Source organism: Miscanthus floridulus, chromosome 10, assembly GCF_019320115.1.
Source record: "Miscanthus floridulus cultivar M001 chromosome 10, ASM1932011v1, whole genome shotgun sequence".
NCBI classification, from domain to species: Eukaryota; Viridiplantae; Streptophyta; class Magnoliopsida; order Poales; family Poaceae; genus Miscanthus; species Miscanthus floridulus.
The window spans coordinates 51,948,215-51,960,664 of record NC_089589.1 but is presented as its reverse complement, the minus strand read 5'-3'; the positions used below and the strand labels follow the sequence as shown (position 1 = coordinate 51,960,664).

The 12,450-nt window shown below is 46.7% G+C and overlaps 1 protein-coding gene across 2 annotated transcripts; it reads right to left on the bottom strand.

Annotated features, from left to right (window-relative positions):
- Window positions 1–536: 536 nt before the first annotated feature.
- LOC136486597 (disease resistance protein RGA2-like) lies at window positions 537–12,212 on the bottom strand. 2 transcript variants are annotated; one of them, XM_066483533.1, is made up of 4 exons: window positions 12,074–12,212; window positions 11,571–11,956; window positions 1,851–5,752; window positions 537–1,064 (listed from the first exon to the last, which is right to left on the bottom strand). In XM_066483533.1, the coding sequence occupies exon 3, from the start codon at window positions 5,720–5,722 to the stop codon at window positions 1,919–1,921; it is 3,804 nt and encodes a 1,267-aa protein (XP_066339630.1). In that variant the 5' UTR covers window positions 5,723–5,752; window positions 11,571–11,956; window positions 12,074–12,212; the 3' UTR covers window positions 537–1,064; window positions 1,851–1,918. The 2 variants fall into 2 exon arrangements, with proteins under 2 accessions (XP_066339630.1, XP_066339631.1); XM_066483534.1 differs by lacking the exon at window positions 12,074–12,212 and having other exon boundaries at window positions 11,571–12,064.
- Window positions 12,213–12,450: the final 238 nt, after the last annotated feature.

Here is a 12,450-nt window from a genome sequence, read left to right as displayed (position 1 = left end):
CCAATTAATTTATAGGCAGCTAGAACTCCTTATTCCCTGTTGGAGGCAGAGGAAGGCACTGTTTCGCACTCATCAGAGCTGTATGTAGTGGCGAAGCTACATTCAAAATAAGGGCGGCGGGGGGGGGGGGGGGGGGGGGGGGGGGGGGGGGCAAATGTACTCCCTAAAAATGTTTAAAGCAATGACTATGTCTAAATTTTCACCCTATACCCTTGTTGCATTTTGCATTTGTTTAGGCACCCACAAGATAAGAGTATCCTCACTAATTTGCTCCAGCTTCATCATTAGTTTTTTTTCTATATGGTATGAATTATGATGGTACCCAAAAAACTTTTTGGCTATCAAGGCCAAACCTGAGAAGAGGGCGCAACTGTCATTGTGGCGAGACAGTTACAAATAATGTCTTCCTTTTTTTTTTTGCTTTTGGGCCTAGTTGCCTTGTAACTCTAGTAGTAGTTAGTTGTTGTATCTTTTCATCTTCACTTTTTTCCCTTTTCTTCGTCCAGCTCCACCCTTCCCCTGTACATTTGTATCTGTGTTGCTTTGTTTCCTCTTTTTATTAATGAAAAAAAAATAGGTAGGGGGCTCCCCTGCTGACCTTTCAAAAAAAAACTTTTTGGCTTGGTTTTCACTCAAAAAACTTTCTAATAAAAAATGCGGCAAAACTTTGCCGTCCTTTCGGAAAAAAATGATGGTACCCAAAGGACGTGGTGCCGGCTGTGTACACCTTGAGCAAAAGGAAGAAAAGATCAGTTCAGCATGCACTTGTAAGCGACTAATGGATTCAAGTTATCAACGTCCAAGTTATTATTTCCATGCAGCAAATTGTTGAATTTGTAGTCCTTCGGGGGCAAGTGCAATCCATACAGCTCAATCGGAAGATGAAGGACCAAGTTACATGGAGGCTCGGTGCAGTGTGAGAACTCGACACAGTCAGCATACGTCCCAATTACAAATTCTTTGCATTAGCGTTTCACTTTTCAGATTCGCCTTTGGACTGTCGAGCATGGGGATCTGAAATATAGATCAACTGGCAGCACAATCCATCTTACTTCTCGTGAGACCTGTACAAGCACAAGATAGAGCGGTGAGTCAGAAGTCATTTATTGGGCCTTTTTAATTGCTGAGCAGAGGGCTTTGAAATAGACATATATACTATCATTACCATGTGCAAGAACTTAAGCGAAATATTACTGTACCTAATAAGATCACGAGACTGAAGTTTATCGTTGTCAGAATAAGCATGCATGAGTTTTTTTTTTCTCTGTGTTTGTATTGGTAAAAGTGTGGACAGATCAGGGTTCTGAATTTCGGCCGATTTTCATTATATTGATGACCTCTGGTAAATATACATACAGGTACTTTCAGTTCCATTTTGTTTATTTTTTCTTTAAATTCTAGCCAAAATTTCATAAAGACTTGAAAATTTCAACCCAAATTTCACCGATTTTCGCAATTCTTGATCCTACCAGTCCCCTCCAATATTTATTTCTTAACCGATAAGCTGAACCCTGCAACCGATGCTTCTTCCTTGAAAGAAGATGAAGCCAGGTTTTTTTCCATTTGCTAAAAAAATATGGAACATGTGATGTACTAGTTTGTTCTAGTGCCATCAGGCAGGAAATAAAAGTAGTGACAGCATTGGTAATGGGATGCCAGAAAACTGTATTCGGAATGCAAAACTGTGACAGAAAACTGTGTTTAGAAGGCACATCGCAAAACATTGTCCCCTACCACACCACTAGGACTACATACACCACCGACAAACAAAACATGGTAGCATGGACCTATATAATAAAACGTCTAGCAAAATAAGTTGAACTAGTAAATTAGTTAGAGATGAAATGTACCGAGGGGTTTGGATGCTTCCACGTTGGTGTGTCCAAGGAGAGAAGGCGCCGGCCCTTGATCAGGTCCCTTAGTCATATATCCTGACACTAGGAATGTGAGAGACAAGCTGCCAGTCGGGCCCCACTCCTTGCTCGTAACGCCTAGCAAAACCAGGGGAGCCAACAATGTACAGATCCTGGAGAGCAGTAAGGCATTTTATGGATTGGGGCAGGAACTGAAGGGCACGACAATGCTGGATCCTAAGCTGCCGAAGTGCAGAGAGTTGTCCAATCCACTCCGGCAGCACAGTCAGTTCATCACATAGTCCCAGGTTGAGGTGCTCAAGGGAGGTGAGGTGCTGAATCACGTCAGGCAGCTGCTTCAGATTGTCCCAGCGACAAATGCTCAGCGAGACGAGGGACGTAAGCTGCTTTGTCGACTGTGGGAGATCGTCAATTAATGGGGTCACAAAGACCATAAGCCTTCGCAAAGAGCGCAGTTCGCCAAGCCAGTCAGGCAGCATGCCAAGGGCCTGGCATTCCATTATCTCCAACTGCTGCAGGGATGTTAGTTTTCGAAGGATCTCAGGCAATTCTGTCATGTCATTGCAGTACTCAATGTGCAAGATCTCCAGTTCAGAGCAGTGCTGCAGGTGCTCCCAGCTAGATGATGATCCTGTCAGTCGTAGTTTCTTGAGACGAAGGGCTGCTGAATGCACGTTGCCGGATGACGAGGATTCATCGGCAGATAGAGGAAGCCGCCGATAGGAGAAGCTACTTGGGGATAGCAGCTGCTCATTGCTGTCTTCAAAAGACAACGTTCCCAACGAAGGTGGGAAGTAGGGCTTTACATTCAGTTTTGGGCAGCCTTTTATGCATAGCTCAGACAGGACAGGAAAACAGCATTGCGCTCCAAGTTCTTCCCCCTGAATTTCAAAACCACTTGTGGTAGTCCACAGCTCCTCTAAATTAGCCATTCTGAGCAGGTTCAGGGACTCCAGCGAACCAAACACCAAAAGTCCTCGTATATACTTCAAGTTTCGAAATCCTTCTAGTGTCATATTTGTTAGAGAAAGGAACTGACATATGCTGGTTTGCTTTATCATTTTCCCTCCACAACAAGAAGAATCATTTTGCTTCATCATCCAAGTTGGCAAACAGGGGCCTCTGTAACCGCAGATTTTCAAGGAATTAATTTGCGATGGTGGTTCAAGAGCATTAAGTACACCCTGGTCTTGTTCCACATCTGATACTAACTCTTCCTCGGTTTGACTTGAAGACCAATCCAACTCCAAACTCCATATATTCTTCCGCTTCAACATGGCCTTTTCTGCCTCACTTGGATCCTTTAGATTTTTAAGGTTGCTAATTTCCACACAACCACCTATCATATCAAGATTTTCAAGCTCTGAGATCCTTGCATCATCTTCACCACACCCAACAGCAAACCGGCCTATGTATCTTAAGCGAGTCAGCTGTCTAAACCCTGATGGCATGCATTGTAGTTTGCTGCAACCCGCTAGATTGAAAACCTCAAGATTTTTTAAGTTAATTATACCTTTAGGCAACTCCACTAGATCCTTGCAGTCATGAAGGTCTATATGCTCTAGAGTACCAATTGAAGTAACCCATTGGGGTAGCACAGTTATTTTGGTTTCAGAAAGGTCAAGAGTATGCAGGATACGACAGGCAAATGTGCTTGGTAGATCTCGGAGATCCTCACAACCATGTAAGCTGACTGTCTGTAAGTTGCTTAACTCCCCATTGAAGTCTAACAATAGTTGTTGCAAAGAGAAACATCCGATTATATGAAGCACCCTTAGGTTTCCCAATCTGCCCACAGAGCTTGGTATCTCTCTGAGCTTTTCACAATAATTTAGTTGCAAGGACTGAAGATCTCGGCAGTTACCAATGGACTGAGGCAAAGTCTTGAGATCAGTAATAATATTGCACTCTAGAGTTTGTAGCTTCTTAAGTTTGCCAATAGACTCAGGTAATGTCACAAAACCTTTGCAACTAATAAGATGAAGTGACTGCAAGTTCCAACAGACAGAGATAGCTTCTGGAAGTTTTGGGCAGCTAACATGATGTATTTCAAGATATGCAAGATGTTCTAATTTCAATACAAATAATGGAAACGGAGTATCAACTGCATAGTCTAGAACAACACTGCGGACATAGAAACTCTTCTTAACAAGATTATCAAATGATGGATTGCCTCCAGAGACATATACAGCACGGACCTTGTAAAATAGGCCCTTTTCAACCTTCCCACTATAAGATGTCAAAGATAAATATCTGCAATTTTGTGAACAATCTGTAGTCATATTCTTCGGTAGAGATGTCACCACTTCATTCTGCAAAATATATTGAGTAAGATCATGAATCAGGTCATGCATATTGCATTCTACAGTTCTTGCTGGCCTAGTTTCAACTGGATCCTGAAGAAAACCAGCTCTTATAAGGGAATCAAAGTATTCATTTCCAATATCACGTGCTAGCTCTTCCTTCTTAAACTTGATGAATCCGTGGGCCATCCATTGTTCAATCAAGTAGTGCTTGTTGATTTTACAACCTTTGGGGAATATAGAGCAAAATGTAAAGCACTGCTTCAGATGATCTTTCAAGTAAATATAGCTTAGTTTCAAGGATGTGAACACTCGAGCTTCTATATTCTCTTCATCCCATAAATTACTCTCTCTTATGGCCCTCCAAGTATTTATCCCCCTTCTTTCCTGGAGTACAGATCCGAGGGTTTTTATTGCTAGTGGCACCCCACCACATTTCTTGACGATATCTTTTCCTACTTGAATAAAAGCATAGCCCAAATCTTCCTCTACCCAACCACAAGTCTTTAGAAAGAAGCTCCAGCTCTCATCCACTGATAAGAATGCCAATTTAAATATAGCTTTAGATTCCACTGCTTTTGCAACACTTTGATTACGGGTAGTTAGAAGAATCTTGCTTCCCGGTGCACCATTGTCTAAGAGCATCATGAAATTTTCCCAGTCATGCCTGTCCTCATGCCAAGCATCATCCATAACAAGAAGAAACTTATTACCACTCAATTTGTTTGAAATCACACGGAGCATGTGTTGTTGAGCGTGATGATCTGACTTCTGCCCAATGATAGCTTCAAATAGCTTGCCTATAAGTTTGTCCCTGCAAAATTCTTGCGACACATGGATCCAGAATATTGTATCTTTGAAGTGCCCTTTTATCTTGTCATCATGGCAGATGTGTTGGGCCAACGTAGTTTTGCCAGATCCACCAAGCCCAACAATAGAAACTATACGACCAGCTTCTCCTTTTTTAGATTCCACAAGCTCTAATATGATTTCACTCTTCACATGATCCCTTGATGGTATTTTTGACTCTTTATTATTACTCATTAAGGACGGCTCCCTAGTTATCTTATTTTTGCTTTGTATTAGTTGATCCAAATGTAAATTATGTAGTATAGTATTGGCATCACTTTTTTGCTTCACAATTGCATCAAATTCCACCTTGATTGCTTTGATTTTATGGGCCACCTTCCGTCGAAACAGAAGCAACTTTGGTTTCCCACAAAACCAGACAGCTATAGCATGCTTGCCATGGTCTCTATCTATCCTGTATTTCTCATCTTCAAGGTATACTTCATCAAGTAAATCATAGATGTCATTAAGAAGATTTCTCAATTTTATCAACCATCGAAGCGATGGGTCACTCTCTATTGCTCTGTCATGAAGCAAAGACAGCCAACTCGTAATCTCTGCGTGTACACCCTGGAGCTCAGAGAGATCTTTTTTCACACCAGTTATGGCAGCAAACTCACTTGATATCACTGAAACTAGCTTGTTTCCTACAACCTTTGACAGTCCAGATGCTAAAGCAGCCTCCATTCCACTCATATTTGAAAGGCTCTATTGCATGACAAAGCCCTGTGAATGAAAATGCAAAGCTAACGGTTATATCAAGTTTTGCAATTCAAAACTAATATAATATATGGTGGACATGCAAATATAGCAACATTAATTTTCAACTCTGTAATCAAACAATGGATGACAAAAGATCTGAAAATTTTGAATTAGCCTGAGCTGTCTGGATGTTCTATTCTTTTTTACATCCCAACTCAGTTGGGGAAACTAAAAATAATAGTTTGATGTTGGTGTTTGCTCTGTTTGGTTGACCCTGAAATCAAATGAGACTGCGTGGAATTAGTGAATTGATTGATTGAGAGACCAGGTGTCCAATCAAGATCTTGTGGTTTATAGAAGCAGCACCAATCAAGATCTCCTCAAATCTCTCTAACTAAAACAACACAAGGCTGGCCGGCGGTTATCGCCTAGCGCTAGACCCACACACGCATAGCACATATAACTGTCTAACACGCCCCCACGTCGAAGCGTTAGTATAATGGTCGTTTAGACTGGACCAGAACTCTGTGAAGACTGACAAATGCAGCCCCTTGGCGAACATGTCGGCGAACTGAGATGTCGCAGGGACATAGAGGACACGAACATCACCAATTGCAACACACTCCCGAACAAAGTGTAGATCGATCTCCACATGTTTGGTGCGCTAATGCTGAACGGGGTTCGAAGACATGTAGACTATGCTGATGTTGCCACAATACCCAAGGTTGTATTGCGTAAAGGAGTGTGCAGCTCAGAAAACAGTCGGTGTAACCAGGTGGCTTCTGCGACGGCGTTTGCAATAGCTCAGTACTCAGCCTCGGCACTGGAACAAGAGACAGTGTTCTGACGCTTGGATGACCAAGAGACCATGTTTTCACCAAGAAACACTCCATAACCGAAGGGTTGACTTTCGCGTATCGGGACACCTAGCCCAGTCAGCATCAAAGTAGACTACCAAGTCGGACTGAGAGCAGGGGTGCAAGAACAAACCCAGAGAAGACTACCAAGTCGGACTGAGAGCAGGGGTGTAGGAACAAACCTAGAGAAGACTACCAAGTCGGACTGAGAGCCGGGGCGTAGGAACAAACCCATCTCCAGAGTGCCAGGGACGTAGCGCAGAATGCGCTTGAGGGCGGCAAAATGTGGCTCCCGGGGATCATGCATGTGATGGCAGACTTGCTGAACTACATAATAAATATTAGGCCTGGTGAAGGTCAGATACTGAAGAGCACCTGCAAGACTACAGAAATCCGTAGGATCAGACACAAGGTCGCCATCGGCTGAGAGCTTCAGATTTACATCAACAGGCATCGAGCATGGCTTGTAGTCAGCCATTCCGGCACGCTCCAGGATCTCAGTCATATTATGCCGCTGAGGAGGAGACCCGAGCTCGTGTGCTGAACATGCATACCCAGGAAGTCGTGAAGGACGCCAAGATCCTTCATTTGGAACTCTTGCTGAAGGGCACCAATAGTTCACTAGAGCAGAGGGGTGGAGGAAGCTGTCAACACAATGTCATCAACATAGAGCAGGAGGTAGACAGTGTCTGCTCCACAACGATAGATGGGAGGCAAATCTGTTGTGCCAAGCCCGAGGTGTCTGCTTAAGTCCATAAAGAGAACGATTAAGTCGGCACACATAATCAGGATGAGTAGAATCTTCAAATTTGGAGGGCTGAGTGCTGTAAATTGTCTCCGACAAAGTACCATGCAGGAAGGCACTATCGACATCAAGCTGATGAATAAGCCATGAGCGTGATAGAGCCAAAGAGAGAACACTACGTACAGTAGTAGGCTTGATGACAGAACTAAATGTCTCTGCAAAATCAACACCGGGATGTTGGGTGAATCCACAATGAACCCAACATGCCTTGTATCACTCAAAGGACCCATCAGCTTTGAATTTGTGTTTGAACACCCATTTTCCTGTCACCACATTGGACCAAGGCGGTCGAGGAAGGTCCCACATGTGATTGGACAACAGAGCAAAGAACTCAGCTTGCATAGCAGCTCGCCAATTTGGATCGACGAGGGCATTACGGTAAGTCAGGGGAACTGAAGATAGGGGTGTAGCCTAGAAAAGTGCTGGCTGACGAAAACCGTGCTTCCCACGGGTGACCATGGCATGTTGGTTCGCCATGGGCGACACAGATATAGCACCAGCAGAGAGGGGTGGGCTGGTACTATGGCACGCACCATGTCACTGGGGGCGACACCATGGGCGCCATGGGGGGCAACGCCGTGGGCGCCACGAGGGGTAACACCATGGGGGCCTAGACCGGCGCTGTGGGAGGACATCGGGCGTAGACAGTGCCAAAGCGTCGAGGAGGCTACAGAGTGGCTACCAACTACTGCCTGGAAGGGCTAGCGCCAGACCCACCGGAGGCCTGGGATGCCACCCGAGCACTAAGGCTGCTCGTAGTTGGTGCCGGGGTGGAAAGCGAGCGTGGCCCCAAAGGTGGCCCACCCACCAAGCACGGGCACGGAGCAGGGAGCCAAGGTGGCTGCAACCTGACCGCTAGGGCCGCAAGGGGTGGGTATTCTAGGGTGGCGGTGCTAGTTGCCGCACGTGGCTGTGCAGGGGGGGCTGTTCCTGCAGGCAATAAACATGATGATGGCAGAGAGATGATGATGCGATTTGTGTGACAATCAATGTAGAGATAGCCCTTGTGGTGAAGGGATAGCCAAGGAAGACACACAAGGCAGAGTAAGGAGCAAGTTTATGGGTGGCGGTGGCGGAGAGATTGGAATAGCACTTGGAACCAAAATCGTGGCGGTGCTCATAAGATGGCTGAGTCCCAAAGTGGGAGAAGTGAGGTGTAGAAAAAATTTAGTGGTTTGGTGGGACGAATGTTCAGGAGATAGGTGTCAGTGCTAATAGCCGGGGCCCAAAAATGGGGAGGAATGTTGGCCTAGAATAGAAGTGAGCGAACGACATTATTTGTGGTGCGGGTAACACATTCAGCTTTACCGTTCTAGGGCGAGGTGTAGGGGCAAGAAATGCGTAGTGTATCCCATGGGAGAGGAAGAACATGTGGGTGCTGGAGTTGTCAAATTCGCAGCCGTTGTTGCATTGAACCCCCTGAATGGTGACATCAAACTAGGTGTGAACATAAGCGAAAAAGTTAGAAAGAGTGGAGAAAGTGTCAGACTTGAGACGTAAAGGAAACGTCTAGAGATAATGCGAGCAGTCATCAAGAATAACCAAATAATACTTATGACCAGAGACACTAGTAATGAGGGAGGTCCAAAGATCACAATGTATTAACTGAAAATTATGAGTGGCACGAGATGACAACGCATGAAAAGGAAGACGTGTATGACGCCCAAGCTGACACGCATGACAAAGAGTGTCACAAGCACTTTATTACAAGGAAAATCAAAGCATTGTGCTAACTTAGATAGGACTCCATGACCAGGATGGCCGAGACACTGATGCTAAACAGAGGAGGTGGTGGCGGCATGGAAGGCGGACGCTGGAAACTGCAACAGGTAGAGGGGACCGGAGCTGTCACACCTGGTGATCTCTCTCTGAGACGGAAGAGCCTTCAAAAAACAGTCAAAAGAGTCCAATTCCACAGACCAATTATTGTCGGAAGTAAACTGGCATACATAAATGAGATTCATAATAAGGTTCGAGGAAACAACAACATTATTAAGATGAAGGTTGTGAGGTAAATGAGCGATGCCAGTGGTGGTAACAGGAAGTAAATGCCTGTTGTTGACAATAATGTGAGGTGGACAAGAAGAAGGGGTGGGAGTGAGTATACCAGCATAGGCAGTCATATGATGTGTGGCGCCGGAGTCAAAATACCACTCATTGATGGGCAGCGATTGGAGAGACATGGTTTGGAAGTTGGCAGCAAGTGTCTGCTGATCCTAGCCAGGTGGCCCATAGCCGCTGGGGAGGCATGCCCCACTAGCCGGCCCACTGCTCCTGGGCCAGCAAGAAGGGCATGAGGATGCTGGGGCGGCCCATGCGCCATTAGGGCCCTTGGTGTAGGTCACATTTGAATGGTCCCGAACCAGGGGTTGTAGCTAGGCCATGAAGCCCCGGGGCGCGGTCTAGTCACGCCTACGGAGTGGAAATTGCCGCCGGGATGGGGGGAGCCGCCGCAGTCGCCCTTGCCACCGCGCTTGTTGTGCTTGAGAGTGCCGCCTCTAGAGCAAGTGGCCTCCTGCTACTGGGGTTTCTTGGGAGGCGGTGCAGCTCTTGTGGATGGAGCAGTAGAGGAGGGCGCGAGTGCGCCACATGGCCTGTGGTCGTGGTGAGCACCACGGCGAGATCCTTCTTTGCCATAGTTAGCTGCACAAGCTAGAGGTCATCCCGCACCTGGAGGAAGGTGGGGAGGGGTTGCGGCGCTGGAGACGAAGACCAAGGGCGGTGAAGTGCTCGTTGAGGACGCGAATGATGTTGAGGACGAGCATACGGTCGAAGATGGGCTCACCGAGGTCATGGAGGTCCTCCGCCATGCTCCTGTAGCGACGGCAGTACTCGGAGACCGAGAGGTTGCCTTGGGAGACGGAGTGGAATGCCTGTCGGTGAAGAGCATGCGTGTCGCGTGGTTCCCAAGGAACTGGGATTCGATGGCAAGCCAGGTGCGCACACAGTGGCGTCGTGCTTGGAGACGGCGTCGGTGAGGTCGTAGGTCGTCGGAGATGGTGCTGAGGAGCCATGTCCAACGACCCAATTCATGCGCAACCAATCGGGAGAGTGGGTGCAGTGACATTGGAAAGGACGTGTTGGTGCAGGAAAAGCTTGCCGATCGTGAGGAGGAAGGACTCGCGCCATCTTGCGAAGAAGGCGGAGTTGAGGTCAAGGACGAAGGGCATAAGGGCATGGATATTCTGCACGGCAACCGCTTGCGCGTGTAGATTGAAGAGCGTAGCAACCTCGTGTTGAAGAAGTGCCTCGAAGAGATGGGGTTCAGCTGCGTTGGTGAGGACGTCGTCGGTGGCGACGGCGTCATCCTAGGGTGTCTCGGGCGCCACACGCTCGTGATCAGCGCAGTCGAGAGCAATCGGAACACGTGCGTCCGCCGCATCATGCTCCAGTTGGGTGAGGGCATCTTCGCGCTCGGCGTCCTGGGCACGAGTGAGGGCGGTGTCGCGGGCGGGTTGGGCTGCGCACTCGCTGGCCTCTTTGGTGGTGAGGTCGTCCTCCTCGCGCTCGAGGTCAGTAGCAGCGGTAGCAGTATCGTTGGCGGAAGGGCAGGCGGTGAGGTCGTCCTCCTCGCGCTTGAGGTCAGCAGCAGCGGCATCAGCATCGTTGGTGGAAGGGCTGTCGACATCGACGCGGCGCTAGCGGGAGGAGCACTGGGGAAGGGGTGCTCACTAGAGCAGTAGCGCCGGGGAAGAGGCATGTGCTAGAGCGAAAGAGAATCTGGTGATTAATCTAGACTCATGAAACCATGAAAGCAAATGAGAATGCATGGAATTGGTGGATTGATTGCTTGAGAGACTAGGTGTACATATATATAGGGGAGGAGATCTTGTAATTTATAGAAACAGCACCAATCAAGATCTCCTCAAATCTCTCAAACAAAAACAGCACAGGGCCAGCTGGTGGTTATCGCCTAACGCTGGACCCACACACGCATAGCACATATAACTGTCTAACAGACCCTCTAGATTATACAGAATTACTGATCCATGCCACATGATTGATGCAGGGATGGAAGATTAGTCAGCATGAGCAACAGAAGTATGATACTTGTATGTGCTGTGTCTTGAGTACTTGGTGGCACTCATTAAGAAACGAGAAAAAAGAACTCAACATGATTAATAAGTACGTATTTAACATGGGAAGAAAATATATGTGCAGGAGGAATAAGAGCACGTACCTAGAATTCAAGCTCCGATCAGCTACCTTGCCCAATCCCACTTATTCCCAAACAAGTCGCTGGGCTCCGATCCTGCCCTGTGCCGTTGAAACTAGGGAGCTTTTGGGGCTCAGGCTGCAAGAGTTGGAGAAGGCAGGAGGTGCAGCTTAGCTCGAGTTCAAATCTTCCTGATTACCTCTTCTTGCTTATAACACCAATAAATGTAGTGGCAGATATTTTCTCTGGATTAATAGCATGAATGAGACATGTAACAACCCTTGGAGACTGCAAGGAAGGTGAAAAGGAAGGCACTACGAAACTTCCTTGCCAACCAAGATTCAAACCATTGGCATCGGAAGTAAGAGGAATAGAATTGATGGAATTGGATTGGATGCTTCGAATTGGGCCTGTCAGATGGTATATTTAGAGTTTATCAGACTTGGGATTAAGTCAGTACACAGGATCGTAATCCCAACTAACTATTCGACAAACAGTGTGCTGGGTCGAACCGTCCAAGCAAGTACCTTGAATTTGAGCTCGGATCAGCTTCTTTCTCCCAAACACAGCAGTGTGTTTCAGGTTATAAAAACCACTGAACTTCTCGGTTCAGGATGCAGAGCTGCAAGAATGTGGGTGCTGCAGCTTAGCGAGATAGCAGAGAAAACTGGTGCCTTTGGTAGCTCCGGTGGAACTCACTTGTGTCATATAACTTTAGTGAGGTAGTGGGCATTTCAACAAGTCTCTGAAGGAAGGTAAAGCGAGACTTCCTGCCAAACCAAAGTCTGGTCAATACTGGTAAATAGAGGTAAAGCGTGCCTTCCTGCCAAACAAAAGTTTAGTCAATAGTGGTAAAGGAAGGAAAATCGAAACTTCCTGCCAAACTAAAGTTTGAAACTATACC